At 41.3% G+C, this 20742-nt stretch overlaps 1 protein-coding gene across 1 annotated transcript in view; it reads right to left on the bottom strand.

The window, feature by feature from the left end:
• The window catches only part of ALDH1A2 (aldehyde dehydrogenase 1 family member A2), a 126958-nt gene that overhangs the window by 7106 nt on the left and 99110 nt on the right, over positions 1-20742 (bottom strand). The window contains exons 8-12 of the mRNA XM_002717704.6: positions 8360-8462; positions 5712-5896; positions 3655-3819; positions 2679-2836; positions 2284-2358 (exon numbers count right to left, since the gene is read on the bottom strand). Coding sequence (XP_002717750.1) covers positions 2284-2358; positions 2679-2836; positions 3655-3819; positions 5712-5896; positions 8360-8462 — 686 coding nt within the window. The remainder of the gene's footprint in view (positions 1-2283; positions 2359-2678; positions 2837-3654; positions 3820-5711; positions 5897-8359; positions 8463-20742) is intronic.

Here is a 20742-nt window from a genome sequence, read left to right on the forward strand (position 1 = left end):
CAAACACCATGCTTATTTCTTCCACGACGCCTTTACTCATTTACATTCATTTACTCATTTATCCGATGCTTTTACTCATCTTTCACCACTGCTACCTTGCTTTACCCGCCAATGCCGAAAAGATCCTCTCTCTTTCACCTGCTCAAGTGTTCCTGTCTTTGAAAGGCCGATTCCCATCCCTGTACTAGATCTCATCTAAAGACTTCCCAGACACCTCCAGCTCACATTTCCTCTGTCATTCTGCAGTGTTTTCTGGGATTCTTCCGATTCTTTAATATTATATACTTCATTTACACAACCAAGTACCCACTAGCTGAGTCTTTCCCTACAGATCAAACACAATGCTCTGTACATAGTTTATGCTCAATACTTGTGAACTAAACATTACTCAAAAACATATATTCAGTAATGGTGGGGGAATGGGCATGAGATGTTGCCTCTATGAGTCACAGGATTTAGAAAGTATATATCAACTCCTTTCATACTGAGGGAAAGTGTTTTGTTTTTTTTTGTTTTTTTTGTTTTTTTTTTTTCCCTGGATGAAGGTGTGCTTCAGCTCAAGAGGATCCTGGCTATCAACCATCCTGTGAATGCCATTGAGAAATTCAATTTACACTGAAGTCTCCCTAAGATCTCCCTTTAGTCTACCTCTGTGACAATGTATATTTGAGGTCTCTAGCATCCCTAGCTATAACCCTGTCCCCAAAATGTCCCTGGTGCTGGTTTCTAGGTGTACCTAGTTGGATCTCACATGAGTTAAGTGCATTTCAAGTCACTGAGATTGGAAATTCAGATCTGCTACTGACTTGCTGTGAAATGGACAAGCTGCTGAAACACTGTAACCTAGCTACTCATCTAGGCCATCTGTATGGTAACACTGAGCACTGAGTGTATTTATGACTTCAAGTCACTGTTAAAATCAAATGCTTTAAAGACAATGCTTAAAAAGAAGCTAGCATAAGGCCAAGTATCAACTTACATGTATTCAATAATAACTGTTATGGTTTGAATGTCTGTGTCCCCCAAAATTTGTATGTTGGAATCTAATATTTTATGGGACAGTAATAAAAAGTAGGACCTTTTAGAAGGGAACAAATCATGAGGACTCCATCCTCATAAATGGGATTAGTGCCCTTTTAAGGGGGTTCAGATGAGGTCCCTTGCCCCATCTACCACATAAAGACACAGAAGGTGCCATCTATAAGGAACAAGCCCTCCTCAGACACCTAGTATTCTGGCACCTTGAACTTACACTCCTCAGCTTCCAGAGCTGTGAGCAATGCCGTTCTAGTGTTTACAGATTACCATGTCTGAAGTGTTTTGTTACTGTAACTCAAATGGGGTAAGATAACATCTATTACTGTTATTGCAAAATCGTTTATGGACTTCCTCTATGTCTCTGCCAGGAATCCTAGGCTTAAAAATTTCTTGTGTCTCCTCAGCTCCTAAAGAATTTCCTTTCAAGCCTGTAGGATGTGGATTAAACCAACCTTTCCATGTGTATATTCAACAATTCCCCTCCATCATTCCTATGCCCTAACCCTGCAATTCCAAACTCACAGAACCTGTGGGGGCTGAGCAGGGGAGGGGGGTAATGAATTGGGTGGGTGTAAAATAAATGGCAATGAACATTCAGCCCCCTGACGCAACAGGGATGGTGGGGAAGTGTGGCAAACTGTAGAGCTCTCAGCATCAGTGATTTTGTTAGGGAGAATAAAAATAAGAAAGAAGTCTAGGTGTTATGTACAGCCACTATATCTCAGAATGTCAGTTAAAGATTCTCAAATTTTGTGGAGGCAAAACAAAGCTTTTCTACAGGCTAGGTTTGCCCCTTGGTCTTGCAGCTGATGACCTCTGGTTTTAGCACACCCAACTCTGTTCTGTTCCCTGATGACTCTATTTGTAGCTCCCTCATGCCTTTGTTCCTGCTGGTCCCTCAGCCTGGAGTGCCTGCTCCTGAAAAACTGGAATGTTATTTCTCCTATGAAATCTTCTTTGATACGTAGTAGACAAAATTGATTTTTTCCTCTGTATTTACAAGATGTTTGGCTTTCTTTTATAATAGTCTTTAGGTAGAATTTCTGATACACAGTAGTTAGCATAAAGCATGTTTCCTGCTCATTTCTGTAATATGTAGAAGTTATATTATAGCAAGCAGTAGGTACTCAACAAAATGTTAAGGAGTGGATGAGTTTAAGAGAGTTAAACTATTCCGTGAGTACTCCTCCGTGCTGATATTCACAGTCCCTATTTCTCTTGGGCATCAGCAACTTGGACACTTACATTTCTCTCCCATTTCCAGACATCTTGAATCCCCCAAAGGGGCTCTGGGCATTTAAGGCATTGTAACAATTGATCCTAAAAGAAGAAAACATAGTATTGTGAGTTAATATGAATTATGCCTGTTCAGAAATAATCCCACTGGCATATTTCTTTTAAAAGCTTTAGTTTTTCATCCCTTTTTTTCCAATGAAAATTTGTAATTCAAAATTTACATCTATTTCCTGATACCAATAAGGAAGGTATCCCTTCTCAGGAAAAGTTTGGTTCCCCTTGGTCTTCCCCACCCTTCTGGAGGATGTTCGCTTATTTCACGCTGTCCTGTAAGAATCCTAAGGCCCCTTTGCCACCAGTGGCATTCATTATGGCCAGGACCATGAAACAGACTCTGTTCTCACCAGACAGTCCCAGCTTGCATTGCAGAAGACACTGTGAGGGCCTTGTTGATGTCATTAGTAAAAACAGCTGCTACAAGTCCAAAGTCTGAGTTATTGGCTCTTTCAATAACTTCATCCATAGTCTTAAACCTCAGAATTTCCTGAACAGGACCAAAGATCTGCAACAAGATAGTCTGATTAAACATAGTTCCTCTGCTGTTTCTTTACCTGCCTCCCCCATTTCAAAGCAGGTTCATTCTGTCTTGATTATTTAAATGTTTAAGTTTGACACACCATATCATAAAATACCCAAGCTTTCCCAGAATAAGATTATACAAGTGGACTATAAAAAGTTGACTGAAAACAGAATGGAAACATTTATTTTTGTGTAAAACGTTTGAAATCCATGCACAGCTTTTTTCACAGTATGCATTTCCATGAATTTTTTGAAGACCTCCTCATATAAGTTTCTAACATAGACTTTGTTTAACAAAATCCTCCCGCTTCCCTGGCACTGCTTGATCCCACTGTGTGTACCTGGTTATGTTCTTTAGGTACTGAAGAGGAAGTGGCTTTCTCCAAGACTGCTCCCTACCTCCCAACACCACCAAACACTGTTCTAGGACTGAGACTCTGCACTCATGATTGTTGGCTGACCTGCTCCTGGTACCTCACCTACACTGACATAAGGATGTATGGATGTTTTCTGGTTCTTGGTTAACAGCCTAGTGACCATATATTTGGGGAAACTGGACTGTTGTCAGTGTACCAGAGGGGCCAATGACTGACCATTACAATTGTCCTCTTGACTAATACTAATCACAATTACATTACACATCATCTGGCCTCCATCCAGCTTGCTTGCTTGAAACTGGGATCTTCATATCCCCAGATTAATGTTAAATGTAAAGAGCTAAAACTCCAGTTTCATCAATTAGTAACACACTGAAATTATCCCAAGAAAGATGCACTTTTCTAAGAACAGTGTGTCTGTCACCTCTTCCTTTGCAATCCGCATGTCATCAGTGACATTGGAAAACACCGTAGGTTCAATGAAAAACCCCTTTCGGCCCAGTCCTTTGCCTCCACATTCCAGCTTGGCACCCTCGGCCACACCACTCTGGATGAGTTCCAAGATCTTGTTGTATTGTTTCTTATCAATCTGTGGGAGAAATTACCTAATGAGTCTAAGTAAAAGCTTCTATGAAGATAGAAATAAGTATGTCCAAGAGATGAAGATTATGAAAATGTTTCAAAATTTATTCATGGTTGATATGAGGAAAAGGGCCTTCTGCCATTTAGCAAGTTAGTAAGTTGTACTGATATTGATATGGAAACAATAGATAAGTTAGTATACAGCCTCTCGGATAGTGCCACACACCCAATCCTATTCAGTTTATATATTTAAAGACATTCCTATTACACCTTTAGAGGAAAGGATTCAGCATAAGGTGTAAGGATGAGCTTCCTAGTCCAGAGAATAAAGTCAATCTTGTCCCTCAAAACTATTACAATTCAATTTTTTTTTTTTTGACAGGCAGAGTTAGACAGTGAGAGAGAGAGACAGAGAAAAAGGTCTTCCTTCTGTTGGTTCACCCCTGCAAATGGCTGCCACGGCTGGCGCACTGTGCCAATCCAAAGCCCAGAAGCCAGGTGCTTCCTCCTGGTCTCCCATGTGGGTGCAGGGCCCAAGCACTTGGGCCATCCTCCACTGCCTTCCTGGGCCACAGCAGAGAGCTGGACTGGAAGAGGAGCAACCGGGACAGAATCCTGCGCCCCAACCGGGACTAGAACCCGGGGTGTTGAAGCTGCAGGTGGAGGATTAGCCAAGTACGCCACAGTGCCGGCCTACAATTCAATTATAATAGATAATGTAAGAATCTACATTCACTGGAGTTTGAGCTGCTAAGCCAGGACATCTGTCTTTACTACAACTGAGGACATGTTGTCCTTGATCAGGGAAACTCGGGTTCTACTGACTCAGGGGAGAGCCTGTCTAGACCTCCCTTTACAAATCTGAAGGCCCTGTCTATACAGTTAAAGTCAAATTCTATTTGCAAATATGTGTAGATTGTGGCCTAATGCTTAAGAGGGGCAGCCTGGAGGCTGGAGCTGTGCCACAGTGGGAGGGAGCCGGTGCTGTGGCACAGCTGTGGCTTGCAGTGCTGGCATCCATTTGGGGCCTGTTCAAGTCCCAGCTGCTCTGCTTCTGATCCAACTCTGTTAATGCACCTGGGAAAGCAGTGGAAGATGGCCTAAGTCCTTGGGCCCCTGCACCCACAAGGTAGACCTGGAAGAAGCTCCTGGTTCCTGGCTTTGGCCTGGCCAAGCTCTGGCCATTGCAGCCATTTGGGGAGTGAACCAGTAGATGCAAGATCTCTCTTTCTCTGTCTCTCTTTCACTTTCTCTCTCTGTAACTCTTCTTTTTGAATAAATAAATAAATAGATCTTTTTAAAAAGGCAGCCTGGCTTCTCATAAGGGACATGGGTGGCCCTATCAACCCCACTCCAGCACATGGAACAGATAAGAGAGAACCACACTGCAAAGGGGACAGTCAGCCAGTCCTTCATTTCCCTCACATGGACAAAGTGATCTCTCTAGACTAGAGCAGGCTGTTAAGGATAAACCTTGGCAGCTAGTGAAAGGACAAATGACACTGGGAAGGAGAGCTACCCACCATCCTGACTATGGCATCTGTAGGCATGTCTTCTAGTTCAGCGGTTAGAAGGACTGGGAATAGGTTCTACGGTAAAGATCCATTTTGTCATGCCCAGAGCTTTCTTTAGAACTGAGAGACTTCAACTTGGCCCCCAAATTCAAAGTATCCTTAAGGCAACTCCAATCCCATAGGTCTTCGGAGTTAACATTAGAAAGGGGAAAAGCAGCATAAGAAATAAGCACTATCAATGGCTACGTTTCTAGCCATGCAGACAAGGAAGAAGAAGGAGGCAGCAGAAAAAGGAAGATGTTGCTTGATTGGGTCCCACTCCAGTGTTCACTATCTGTACTAGCCAGAGATTAAGTAACAAAGGGAATCTTTAGGATTTGTCTACCTGAGGACCCTGCTCAGTGGTGGGGTCAAAGGGACTTCCCACTATGCGCCTCTTGGCCCGCTCCACGCTTCTTCTCACAAATTCCTCGTAGATGGACTCCTCCACAAAGATGCGTGATCCTGCAGTGCAGCACTGGCCTTGGTTGAAGAACACACCCTGGTGTGCCTGCTCCACGGCATAGTCCACTGCAAGAGGAAACAGCCATGCTCTCAACACTGCCTGCTACTCAGCGGCTGGGGAAACAGGGTAGGAAGCCACCTTCCCCATCTCCAGAGTCCCAGGTAGGATGTTGGGCTCACCGTGGAGAGCACCAGTGAATGCATAGCCCTGAATTGGGAACGCAGCTTAGTTCTAACTAGTCTCTGACAGCACGTGCTAGGTGAACTTTGATAACTTCTCTGCTTTAAGGTTTCTTGTTCCAGAAACAGAGGGATTGGACAACATCATCTGTAACAGTCATCTCAAATCCCAGCATGTAAATGGGTCAGGCAGATAACATAAAGCTATGAATCTGTCATGTGAGGAAGCAATGTGATGGAGAAACTAAGGGAGGAAGCCTCCACATTTGGCTATCACTAGGCCTGAATATATGCCTAGATCTTTCCAGTCTTACGAAAATCCAGACATCTTTTGAATGGGCAGGTTTTTTGTTTTTTAAGCACGGCATAATGTTTAAACAGGTAAACATGGCTGTATTCTGTAACAGACCTGTGAACTGCCTACCTGCAACCCCTCAGCTATAGGGCCCTGCAGCTACATGTTTAATCGATGTTTTGGTAATTAAATTGCAACATCAGCAGGTCTTTTTTGAAGACACTGTATTTCTTGTATACTGACATGGAACTATATAACAGCGTATGTTGTCATTTCCTTTCTTTACATTTCAAGATAATGTGACTAAATCTGGCATGTTCTAGTTGACTGACTGAACATATCAATCAATCAATCAATCATCATGCCAATGGAATACCTACTCTTCAAGAGAATTCTGATTCCCCTGACACACAGTATAAAGCTAATTCAAGCACTCTGCTCTCTGATCTTTTTAGTGGAGACACTGGGAAAGTAGATCTGACTGGTAGGATGTAAGGGAGAAAAAGAAGGACTTAATCAGACTTTGGAATTTCATTCTTTGGAGAGCTTTTCAAAGCAGAAGGACCACATCTGTGCAGAACAGAGCAGAGGGCATCCTTCCTGGAGACACGAGGTTTCCTAGTTCACTGCTTCACCTCTCTGTGAAATCCTACTGATAAGGTGCAATCATCTCAGGTTCAGGACTATTAAGACAGAAGTGAACCAACTGTGTTGTTATCCTAAATGACAGTCATAGCAGCAGAAAAGAGGGGTTGGGAAGACTAAACAGAGAAAGCATTGGGAGCATTGTGACAATCCTTGCAGAGCTAGTGAAGTTGTTTTTTTTGTTTTGTTTTGTTTTGTTTTAGTGATCTACCAGCTCCAGGCACATTGAGGAGTTTTAGATTTCTTGAATGCAGGTAGAAAGATTATACTCCCGGTGTCTGGAGGCTTGGACCATTGCTCTTTCCACTATACACCACTGACCAAACCTTAATTTTTGGTACCCTGTTCTACAACATCACAGAATCAAAAATGGCTCAATAGTGTCTAAGGAACAAACTGTTCATCTATAAATTGGTAAGTGCTCTTTCTCCAGTATTAGATATTTTCTCCTCAGAAGGAAATCATCTTGACTGACCTTAGCATCAAATATCTTTTTCCCACATCCTTGCAAAAATGGAAATACAGGGGAAGGTGTTTATAGCCTAATGGTTAAGATATCTGTATCCCACATTGGAATACCTGGGTTTGACTCCAAGCTCCAGCTCCTGATTCCAGCATCTCCCTAATGCAGGTCCTTGTAGTCAGTGGTGATGGCTCAAGTAATTAAGTCCCTGCTATCCACATGGGAGACCTGGACTGGGTTCCCAGCTGCCAGATTCAGCCCAGTCCAGCCATAGCTGTTGCAATTATTTTAGGAGCAAACTTGCAGATGGAATTCTCTCTGTCCCCCCATCTCTGTCTCAAATAAACAGAATTAAGCCATCACGTGGGAAGCCCACATCCCATTTCAGAGAACCAGTTTGAGTCCCAGGTACTCTGCTTCCAATTCAGCTTCTTGCTAATGCACCTGCAAAGGCAGTGGATGATGGTTTGGGTCCTTGAGTCCCTGCCACCCACTTAGAGGAGACCTGGATGGAATTCCTGGCTCCTGGCTTCAGAATGGCCCAGTGCTGGTTGTTGAAGGCATTTGGGAGGTAAGTCAGTAGATGAAGGATCTCTCTCCCTCTCACTCTGTCTACCTTTCTCACTCTTTTGAATAAATCTCTTAAAAATTAAAAATAAATGATAAATATTTAAAACTGAGTTTCAAAGAGATCATTGAAAAGTAGTATGCTGGGACATAATAGGACTCTTGAAAAAAATGGAAATAAAAATGTATATTTTGGTGTAAAAATTTTCTAAAATCTTTGCCTAGTTCTTTCATAATACATTTTTCAATGAGCTTTTAAACTACCCCTCATCCCTATGCACAGATTTACATTTTTGTGCCAAAATGAATTTATCTTTTAATTCCATTTTCTATGAACTTTTTGAAGTACTCTCATATATGAGATTGGTAGTTGACTTACAATCAGCATCTGCAAAAATAATATTAGGACTTTTCCCTCCAAGTTCCAGAGTTACTCTCTTCAAATTACTTCTTCCTGCTGCTTCTTGAATAAGCTTTCCAACCTAAAAGAAAATAAATGAAGAAAGGTTTCGCACACCTTGAAGTTGAGATGGTCTGTGGCAAAAGTCAGCTCTGGGCAGCAATGGGAGGCAGCAGTAACTGATTCTAACAGGAAACTCACCCACTGAATGGCACAGGGACAGCTCTTGTGCCCAGTATGGAGGACAAGATACATCAGCTGGGGTATATTTCAATAACCATGCTAAAGTAAATCAGAGAATTACTCTAATTTTGTGATGGGAGGTACAAAACAAAGGGAGTGGTACCCTGGGGGCTGGCATTGTGACGCAGCAGGTTAAGCTGCCACTTGCAATGTCAGTATACAGTATCGGAGCGCCAGTTTGAGTCTTGGCTGCTGTACTTCTGATCTGGTTTCCTGCTAATGAGTCTAGAAAAGCAATGAAAGGTGGCCCAAGTACTTGCGTCCTGCTTCCCATGTGGGAAACCCAGAGTTCCAAGCTCTTGGCTTTGGCCTGAATCAGCCCTGGCCACTGCAGCCATTTGGGAAGTAAACCAGTGGGTGGAAGATCTCTGTCTCTCCTCTGTCACTCTGTCTTTCAAATACATAAAATAAATAATTTTTAAAAATATCAAATCTTGAACATTGAAAGATTTCTCTAAAAGCAAGCAAAACGTAACTAGGGAATTCCATCACATTGTAGCCAATAACTTTGGACTCCGGCTTCCAGGAGCAAAGTTAACCGGCTCTCCTTTTAAGACATGATAAGGGTGAAAGAAATTGTTCATGTATGTCTAGAAATTCAAGTATGAGTTTTATCATAAAGTCCAAAGAGATGATCAATATTACACCATTGGCTCTGCCTAGAATTCTAGGTTGCTAAGGATCTTTTCTCTGCTCATATAAAATTGGAAATGCTCACTTATCTAGAAGAAAAGCAAACAGGAGACTGACTTCAGAAAAACATTGGCCATTGAGTAGGCTCAGCATTTAGGATAAAATTCAAAGTGACAAAATGGAAACAAGAATATACTATATAGGGGGTGGGTGTTGTGGTAACATAGGATGGTGTTGTGGTGCTGGCTTGGGACATCCACATCCCATATCAGAGGGCCTGATTCTCTGCTTCTAATGCAGCATCTTGGAAATACACCCCGGTGGTGGTGGGGGTCAGCAAATGATGGCACAAGTACTTGGGGTCCTGTCATCCATGTGGGAGACCCAGATGGAGGTCCTGACTGCTGGCTTCAGCCTGCCCTGGTCCTGGCTGTTTCGGGCACTTAAGAGAGTGAACCAGCACATAGAAGATCTCTCCTCTCTCTCTCCTCTTTGTCATTCTACCTTCCAGATAAATAAAAAAAATTTAAGAGCTATCTACCATCAACAAAAGAATGCACCATGTGGAGTACCTGTGCACAGAACTCATAGCCTCAGTGGTGAGAATGCTATCAGAAGCCCTGGAGCTACTCACTCTCTCAGGGCCAGCCTCAGCTAGAAGGCTCTGCCTTGCTCAAGGGTTTGCTCTCCCAAGTGGCTCTCATCTACTTCCTTTCTTGCGGGGCAGCTCTGAGAAGCCCCGTGTGCTTTGCTACACTCCACATGGTCGCCAAGACTCTGTCCAGCTCTCGCGGCAAGTTTACTTCTGGTGCCACTCTCCTTCAGCAGAAATCTTTAATCAATGCCCTGAATGCCAAACTCTGTCTTAGCAACTGCTCCCTGAGATCTGACTTGTAACACGGTGTTTCTCTACTGTAGAGCAGAGACTGCTTATTGGAAAATGTTAAGCCAGCAAACAGCTTGTTGAAGCAGTTTGTTCTTGTTGAGATGAAAAATGCTAGTTGTGCCCAGAATTCTAATTTTAAACTAAATATTTATAAAGCCTAGAGAAGATAAATGATAAATTTATGTTCAGCTCCTCCAGCTTCTTGTTGAGATCCTCAAGTAAAACTAATAACTTCTCAGGCAGTTAAAAGAAAAGGCTCTGGGGGTGGGCGTTTGCTGTAGCAATTAAGCTGCCACTCGGGCAGCCACATCCCATGTTAGTGTCTGGGTTCAAGCCCAAGTTCCAGTTTCCATTCTAGCTTCCTGTTAGTGTTCATCCTGGGAGACAACAGGTGATGGCTCAATTATTTGAGTCCCTGTCACCCAAATGGGAGACTCAGACTGAGTTTTGGACTCCTGGCTTTGGCCTGACCCTGCCCTGGTTTGTGGGCATTTGGAGCATAAATCTGCAGATGAATCTCTCTGTGTTTCCATGTTTCTCGCTTTCTCTTTCTCCCTCTCTTTCTCTGCCTTTCAAATACAGTAACAACAATAAGTAATGAATGTTTTAAAATAATAACAAGTAATAAATGGGCTAACAGAGAAAAAGAAAAAACTGAAGAAAAGTAGGTGAAAAAAGGAGACACCATAACTGATACCACAGAAAGACAAAGAATCATAAGAAACTACCATAAAAATAACTAACAAATTGGAAAATCAAGAAGTGGATAAATCCCTGGTCACATGAAACCCACCAAGGTTGATTCAAGAAGAAACAGAAAATCTAAACAGGGCAGTAACTAGTAATTGGACTGGAGCAGTAGTTAGATATTCTTAATCAATCATATTCTTTACCAAAGTAAAGTCCAGGACCTGATGGCTTCACTACTGAATTCTGCAAAGCATTTAAGGAATAAGTAATCCCAAGTCTTCTAAAATTATTCCCAAAGATCTGAATAAAACTCATTCTATGAGGCCATCATTAGCTTGATGCCAAAATTAGACAAGAACTGACAACAAAAAGGAGATAATTTTAGGTTAATATACCTGATGAACATAGATGCAAAGTCTCTCAACAAAATACCAGCAAACTAAACAGCAGCATATCAAAAACACTGTACACCACGATCAAACGGGATTTATCCCAAGGATTCAAGAGTGACTCAACACATGCAAATTAACAAATGTGATACAATACATTAACACAATGAAGAATAAAAATCATCTCAACACGTGGAAAGTGTGTTTGATAAGATGCAGCATCTCTTCAAGATAGAAGCTTGCAATAAGTTAGAAAGAACAAACCTCAACACAACAAAGATCATATATAACAAATCCATGGCCTACATCATAATGAATGGGAGGAAGCTAAGACCATTTCCTTTAAGATTTAGAATAACAAAAGAATATCTGCTCTCACCACTGTTATCCAACATAATACTGAGTATCTTAGCCACAGCAGTTAGGCACCCAAATCAGAAATAAGGAAGTTAAATTATCCCAATCTGCAGACTAAATAATTTTATATACCCAAAAACCTGAAGACCACCAAAAAACTTTTAAAACTAATAAATAAATTTAGTGAAGTTGCAGGAAAAACAAAGCAAGAGAATAATTATATTCACAGTAGCTACAAAGAATAAAATATTTAGCAATAAATTTAACTGAGGAAGTAAAGTATCTCTACAAGGAAAATTATAAAATACTGAAGAAAGAAATTGAAGAGGAGACAAAAAATGGAAAATCATCCTAAGTTCACAGGTTAGAAGAATTTTTTTTAAGATTTATTTATTTTATTGAAAGGCAGATTTACAGAGATACAGAGGCAGGGGCAGAGGCAGAGGCAGAGAGAGAGGTCTTCAATCTGCTGGTTCACTCCCCAAATGGCTGCAATGGCCGGAGCTGCACCAATCTGAAGCCAGGAGCCAGGAGCTTCCTCCAGGTCTCCCAGGAGGGTGCAGGAGCCCAAGGACTTGGGCCATCTTCCATTGCTTTCCCAGGCCATAGCAGAGAGTTGGATTGGAAGTAGAGCAGCCAGGACTCAAACCAGCACCCATAAGGGATACCGGCATTGCAGGTGGTGGCTTTACCCACTACACCATAGCACCAGCCCCAGGAATATTGTTTTTTTTTTTTTTAAGATTTATTTTATTTATTTGAAAGACAGAGTTACAGAGAGAGGTAGAGACAGAGAGAGAGAGAGATCTTCCATCCACTGGTTCACTCCCCAGACGGCCACAACGGCCAGAGCTGCACCGATCCAAAGCCAGGAATCAGGAGTTTTTTCTGGGTCTCCCATGCGGGTGCAGGGGCCCAAGGACTTGGGCTTCTACTGCTATCCCAGGCCATAGCAGAGAGCTGGATCAGAAGAGGAGCAGCTGGGACTAGAACCGGCGTCCACATGGGATGCCAACGGTTCAGGCCAGGGCTTTAACCCGCTGCACCACAGCGTCGGCCCCAAGAATATTGTTTTTTATTTTTAAATTCAGAATAGTTTTAACTTTACAAAACAGAAATTGCAGAGTTGTACATAGAGTTCCCACATACTCTACATCTAGTTTATCCTATTTTTAACATCCTAAAATCTTATAATTATCACAACATATAAACCATACTCAACTTTCCCTATTTTTAATCCTCTGTTAATCCCACCCTTCTCATCCTCTAGTAATCAACATTCTGTGTTCATATTTTGGTGTTTTTCAGCTCCCACATATGTCTTTCTGTGTCTGACTTATTTCACTTAACATCGTGCCCTTTAGTTCCATCCATTTTGTTGCAAGTGACAGGATTTCATTCTTTTTTATGACACTGGTATAGGTGATGATTTTTTTTTTAAAAAAAGATTTATTTATTTGAAAGTCAAAGTTACAGAGACAGAGAGAGAAATCTTCCATCTGCTGGTTCACTCCCCAGATGGCTGCAACATCCAGCGCTGGGCCAAGCCAAAACCAGAAGCCAGGAGCTTCTTCTGGGTTTCCTGAGTGAGTGCAGAGGCCCAAGGACTTGTACCATCCTCTACTGCTTTCCCAAGTGCATTATCTGGGAGCTGGGTTGCAAAAAAGGCCCCACTCTCAGGCAATATGTTCTCTCTCCTCTGAGAAGAAAGGAATACACACAGGCAAGGAGAATATGGCCCTCCATTCTGACAAAACAGTGTCAGATGAAAATAATGACTGGAATGTGTGAGATCCCCAGTAAGAATGGAGAATCTCATATATGGGCAATTCTGGAAGCAGCAACCTGTCAACTTCATGCCAGCATCTGGGACAGACACTCAGAGTGCTGTCACCTTTAGCTGCCTGCACTTATAAGAGTGCTTGGCTGGATTCTGAGGAATCCATATTAACTGGACTCCTAAAAGTCCAAGAAGATAAAAAGGCAAGTACTTTCTCAAAGAACACAATCATAGGAATTCATAAACATACAAGAAATCTCCAAAAGGTTTATGGAAAAAGTGTATTATGAACAGAACTAAAATTTTTGCACCAAAGTAAACTTATTTTTTAGTTCTATTCTTTCATGAACTCTTTAAAGTGCCTTCATACTATTCACTATATTCAAAAACTAACATTTATTGAGTCAATCTTTGCCAGGCATTTATGGTATTCACTCATTTAAGTCTCTCAAAAACCCTATGAAGAGCTGGCACTGTGGCGTAGTAGGCTACCACCTGTGGTACCAGCATCCCATCTGGGTGCCAGTTCATGTCCAGGCTGTTCTTCCTATCCAGCTCTCTGTTATGGCCTGGGAACGCAGCAAAGCATGGTCCAAGTGCTTGGGTCCCTGCACCCGTGTGGGAGACCTGGAAGAAGCTCCTGGCTTTGGCCTGGCCCAGTTCCAGCAGTTGTGGCCATTTGGGGAGTGAACCAGCAATAGAAGACCTTTCTCTCTGTCTCTCTATATGTCTGTCTGTAACTTTCTCTCTCAAATAAATAAATAAATCTTAAAAAAAAAAAAACTATGAAAGAGGTATTACTTTAGAGATGGGGAAATGTAAAAGTCAATGAATGGGGGCTGGCACTGTGGCATATGGGGCAGAGCTGCCGCCTGCAGTGCCGGTATCTCATATGGGTGCCGGTTTGATTCCTGGCTGTTCTACTTTGATCCAGCTCTCTGCTATGGCTTGGGAAAGCAGTAGAAGATGGTCCAAGTTCTTGGGCCCCTGCACCCGCGTGGGAGACCTGGAAGAAGCTTCTGGCTCCTGGCTTCAAACCAGCACAGCTGCAGCCGTTGCCGACATCTGGGGAGTGAACCAGCAGATTGAAGACTTCTCTCTCTGCCTCTGCCTCTTTGTAACTCTGCCTTTCAAATAAATAAACCAGTTTAAAAAAAAACATCAATGAATGTAAGCAGGCTATCTAGCTGCTTAATGGCATAACCTATGAACTCTCTGCAGGCTTACTCCAGGACCCAAACCTGAAGCTACTTCCCCCTCCTTGCCTTCCTCCCACCCAGCAGTCTGTTCTCTCTCTCTTTTTTAATGTAACTGAGCACCTTCTGTGAGCCAAATACCACCCAGTTCTTATCCCCACATTCCAAACTGATTTCAAAGTGAGTAGGAATATCATCTCCTGTAGCACAAATAATGTTCACAAGTCATCGATTACAAAGCCTATATTCCATCTTCATAGTTACATTTAATAAACAAGAAAAAATAAGGAGAAACTATGTGTTTTATACACAGTAAGATGCTGAATAAATATTTGGGATTGGTAAGAAAGTTCTGGTCCAGCTGGCATTGCATTTCTGCTAGCCCTGCTCCCTGACATTCATCAGACCTCTCTATGGGCTGATCATTTTTTGCCACTAGGAATGTTGTCCAGTGATTATTTTCATGGCTACAGTAACTACACAAAGTCTAACTCAGTCTATGGTCATCAGAGAAGAATACCTAAGAATGTTTCCTGCATCAGTGCTTTGCCAGCCTTTCCTTAGAAACCAAATTTGTGCTAAACACTGAAGGGCAAATCTCAGATGAATAATGCCTTTCCTCTTCATCCCTGAAAAGAAGGTCAGGTTGCAGCCTGGCCCCAAGAAAAAACTGAATGGGTTAGGCCACGGGAGAACTACGTGTGGCATCAGGACAGGACACTCTTGGGAAACTGCAGTTTTCATCAATCTCCTTCATTCAATGCACATCCACTCTCTATTTGCCAAGTGCAATGCTAGGAATCATGTCTCACCAACAAAGAAGTCACAGCTTAAAGGACTCCCAGGTAAACTTAGCATGTACTCAATTAAGTGTGGCTTTGCAGTTCACTTAGAAAAAAAACCTGGATCTAATTTACTATTTGCTCTGAGCAGATTACACTATAGTTTTTCAGTGCCTTGCTATAACCCCAAGTCAGATGTTTCTGGTCCTGACCCACAGAACTGGGATTCAGTGCAACAGCCATTATCAGTTACAGGATCAGAGGACAGATACCTTTCTAGGATGCTCTCCTTGGAAAATACAGCACTACTCATGAATTCTCCCTAGGAGTGGGGCAAGGTTAAGTGGCCCTGAATGGGAAGCACTCCTCATGATCATTAGGAAGGGGAAAGAGGTGATGAAAAGGGGAATAGACTCCAAATAGGGGGTTCTAAATAGGCACAGGTATTATGTTTAATAGCACAGAGTTCAGTGAGAAGTGATTCTAAGTCTGCTTACAACATAAGTAAGTCCTAAGCAAACCAAGCTAAAATATTACTTTTACTGATCCTGTGCAGACTTCTAAAGTCAGCACCTATGGGATAAGAAAGTCAGAGAACAAATTATAGACATGAAACAAAGGCCTGGGACTGACCAGCCCTTCTTATATGGAAAGGGGCAAGAAGGCTCCTTCAGGATTCATGCTACATATTTAATCCCTTTCTAGGTGAAGCAGAAATGCACGATGAGATAAAGGATACTGCCAGGTTTCTAGTGGTTGAAAGTCAAGTGCACAAGGACAGACATCACAAAACCAAGCCCTTCTGTGATGAAATAAGCAATCTGTAATAAACAACAATGATTAAGAACAGGTTGAGAAACTAAATCCTGTATATAATATGAAAGATTAAATAGGATAAAGGTGCAGAGACCCAATCTTGAGTTCATTATAATTTTTTTTTTCAATCAGAAAAGATTTTAAAATATGCTCACACACTCCTGCTCCATTGCTGACAACCTGGCTAATTACAAACAGATGTAGATTTATGGGCCATGGTTTGCCCCCCAAGTGTCAGAGACCTAGGTACAACAAACTCTGGTTTGTATGCTAACAAACCCTCTGTTTAGGAAGATGCTTCGCCTGCCCCAGTGTCTCAGTTTCCTCATCTGCAGAACGAAAGCAGGGGCCAAGCAACAAATCTGTCCCCTAGTATTCTGGTTAATTGGAGAAGTTAAAAACCATATAAAGAATTCCTGGAGCCCCTGTTAACTCTGAGTAGGGACCCAGTTCTTATGTGTTTTTCTTGCCCAAAGGAGAAGTAGCTTTTCACAAGTGCACCACAGCTGCATGGAATGAGAGAAACCCCTGATCTCTTTTTGGTTTCCTTCAGAGCTCCTTATGATAGAGTAAAGCATGGTGTTCCTAAAATGTGTTTCTCAACTCTGCCCTCACCCCCTACAGAGCCTCTCAGTTGTAGCTGTGAACCCTAAACAGGCAAGGGTGGTGAACTGGGGACTCCCACACACATAATGAAACTGGGCTAATTCTCAGCAGGAATGTTGGCACAGGTCAGCTCAGACTCCCATGTGCATCTGAATAGGTTTCAAGATTGATATCAGGAGTAGCCCTGGAAGAGTCACAATGTACTGAAATCCTGTTCACAGTGATACAGCAGTTAGGGGAATGTAATTTGGTGCTTCACAAGGAAAATAATTTGTTACACAGGACAAAAAAGAACACAAAAGGCTTTTCATGCCCTCTTTATTCAATGCAGCTGCTCCCTCAACAGCTTGTAAAGTTGGGCAACACTTTTATTTTTATTATTGGTTAATTATTCATATAAGGTGAATTCCTTTTCAGGGTTATTTCATGTATTAGTTAAGTTACATATATAAGAGTGAATTTCTTCTCAGAGATATGACAATGTTTTAAAAATAGAGAAATAAATCTCTATTAGAGATCTCAATAAACTAAGTGATGATGCCTGCTTTCCTCAAGATATTTTCATTTCTTAAAGCCCAAACATTAACTCTATCCTTCCTCCTTTCCATTCCTAATCTTCATTGTTGTGCTTCCAATTGTGATGGAAATAGAAATGCCCAAAGCATGCAAATTGAGAATTTCTTGTCTTTCTGAAATATGCATAAATAACAGATGTCCACCCGAAAATAACAAGATTAAGGTATCTATGTAGTTCATCTAATTTATATGCTAGCAGCAATTTCAAAATTTTATCTATGAATTTCAGGTTATAAAAAGCCCCAAGAGAGTATTTCAGGCATGGAAAGCCAAGACACTCTGGCAAAAAAACAAACAAACAAACAAACAAACAAAAAAACCTAAATGAAAGATCTCTGTGAGTGAGATCCCAGTGGAAAGAACAGGGCCATCAAAGAAGGAGGTACCTTTCTCTGAAGGGAGGAGAGAACTTCCACCTTGACTATGACCTTGTCTAAATAAGATTGGAGTTGGCGAACTCAAGAGGCTTCCATAGCCTTGGCAGCTCATGACAAGAGCCTAGGGTGATTACTGATGCCATAAACAAGAGTGTCAATTGTTAAATCAACAACAGAAGTCACTGTGCACTTACTCCTCATGTAGGATCTCTGTCCTTAACGTATTGTACTATGTGAATTAACGGTATAACTAGTACTCAAATAGTACTTTATACTTTGTGTTTCCATGTGGGTGCAAACTGTTGAAATGTTTCCTTAGTATATACTAAGTTGATCTTCTGTATATAAAGATAATTGAAAACGAATCTTGATGTGAATGGGATGGGAGAGGGAGCGGGAGATGGGATGGTTGTGGGTGGGAGGGAGGTTATGGGGGGAAAAGCCGCTATAATCCAAAAGTTGTACTTTGGAAATTTATATTTATTAAATAAAAAAAAAAAGCCATTCACTATGTTTCCCAGTGTTCCTAATGCACACTCCATCGACTCCCTGGGCGCCTCTGTGCTCCATACAAGCTGCTTCATCTGCATGACCTGCCCTGCTATCTGTCTGAGAAGCTAGCTGGCTTTCCATCTCTACCCTCCCCCAGGGTTTGGCGTTCCTCCTCTGATCCCATGGTACTTTGCACATAACTCTTTCACTATACTTGTATGGCAGGTGTCTTCTCTATTAGACTGAATTTGTCAGTGAACAAACTCTGATTTATTTTTTACATGTATCCATATACACATAAGATTTTCAGTAACCTTTATTGCATCATTGAGTTGGAACATGACAACTTTTCTTGAGATTTCTAGGATGTCTATGCCCAAGGCTTAGCTTTGCTACAACTAGCAGGAGAAATCCTGAGTTTTCCTCCTACTTATCTTTGGTTTGAATTTCCTCATCTCTATGGCTCTAATACTGGCTGCACATCAGAATTCCCAGGACATTGAAAGTCTTTTGCTAGATCTGGGCCCTGTCTCCAGAGATTCTGATCATCTTTTCATGGAGTGGAGCACGCAGGCATAGGTATTCTTCAAAAGATTCCAAGAACATTTAATGTGTTACCAGGGTTCAGAACCACAGAACTGAAAAGTTTTTAAAGACATTTCTCTCATACTGGTCTCTAAGCTTCCATCATTTATTCTGTTATTCATTTGTTTAATGTTTTCATTGACTGAACATCTATTCTGTACTACTTCTTTTCATAAACATTATTTAATCTTCTTGGTGATCCTGGGAGGCAGGCATTGTTAGCCCCATTTTATAGCTGCATAAAAACAAGCCTCAGAGAGACCAAGAAATGACTTGGTGACAGGCACCCACTGAGTGGCAAAGCCAGGCCTGAACCCAGATGCTCAAAGCAAGCCATGGGCTCTTTTTGCTCTGCCAACGCTTCTCCCTGTGGTCTCTCTGCTTCTCTAGACCTTCTCAGTGGATGGGTCACACATATTACCTACAACTAACATTTCTAGATCTACTATCCTGTACATTTAGCTATCTTTTTGTTACATAAGACTCCCCATTTCCATTTCAGATTTTTTAATTAACTTTTTTTTCTTTTCTTTCCTTTTATAGGAAGAAGCATGGAATATTCAAGTTAGAGGTACTATCCTATATCCACTAACAGGTGAGCTAAAGGCACCTGTTCTTACTCAGCATGCGTTCAAAGGAAAGAAACCTGTAGAATCTTCCATGTAGCCATTTTACTCTCTCCTAGAGAGTAAATCAAGGAATCTCAGCTAGCCAGAGTCTATAGCATCCTTTTGCTTGTTCTTCAGTACCCAAATTTAGATTGAGCTAATGAAAAAGGGAATAAAGCTATATACACGCAAAATTTTGTCACATCAAACTAGTATTTTTTGTTAAAATACTCAATAGTTCACCAGTAGACTCACACAACCTTAGAAAAAGGCCTCATTGCTTGAAAAAAATAGCAAAAACTGTAACAATCTGCTTTCCTCACCTACAAAGAAGGGTGAGGCTAAACAGAGTAGAGAGCTGACTGAATTCATTACTCAAGCAGCAGAGATGGTGTCTGTATCATGCAACATGACATTCATCTCACTTAGGAAATGAAAGGAGAACCCCAGCTGTGTAAATCAGAATCAGTGATAATACAGCTGTTAGCTACAAACATTTGTTTGGCACGAATCAATCTGGACTCTCCCGTAGTTTTCTTTGATGGTCTCTCTACTATCTTGTTGACTAATGATGAAATCATGGTTTGTTAATCCTACTGAATAAAGAAAACACTATACCAAATGAAATGCAAACTCTATTCCTGTACTTTATTAAGATTGTTTATTGACTCTATGTTTATAAGAGCCCTTTCATATTCACTTATTAAATATTTACATGCATTGCTTATGTATCTAGCTGCATAAGGAGAAATTAATCCTATCTTTAATCTGAGTAACTCTGTTTGCTTTTAAAAGGCCTTTTGCTAAAGTAAGATGGAAAGCAGCCACCTCAAATAAGTTTTTTACTGCTGATTCTTCCAGACATTTTGTGATGTACCAATAGGTCTCATTTCCTAGGGTAATCATAACAGAAGCCATGTTCAAATCCATATTTAAGTGACATGTTCACTCTGGAAGACCAATACAATTTCCCAAGTAGCCGACAAAGTTACATAAGAATAAAGAAATAACTAAAAAGCTGATCCTCTTAAAGTCATTGCAGAGAAGAAACTAAGAGATAGACCAAAAGCCACAGGACTGTTCCTCTCCAAATGAAAGTAGGTTTCCTTAGAGAAATAAAAAGAGCAAAGGTAGACTCTGTAGGAAAAGTTTAGCTGAAATCTGCTCTGTGTACACTACAAAAAGTTACCTGTTGGGAGTAATTCCTAACAGCAAAATGCTTTACATGACTACCCTCACCCTATTTTCTTTCCTAAATTCTCCCTTCTCTTTCCCTCTCAGTTCCCCAATGAACAGTTCCATCTTTGAAGATGACATAGCTAGTTGTTAATATTATTCCATGAAGA

This window comes from Oryctolagus cuniculus, chromosome 12 (genome assembly GCF_051225735.1).
Source record: "Oryctolagus cuniculus isolate XC-2025 breed Fujian yellow rabbit chromosome 12, ASM5122573v1, whole genome shotgun sequence".
Taxonomy (NCBI): Eukaryota; Metazoa; Chordata; class Mammalia; order Lagomorpha; family Leporidae; genus Oryctolagus; species Oryctolagus cuniculus.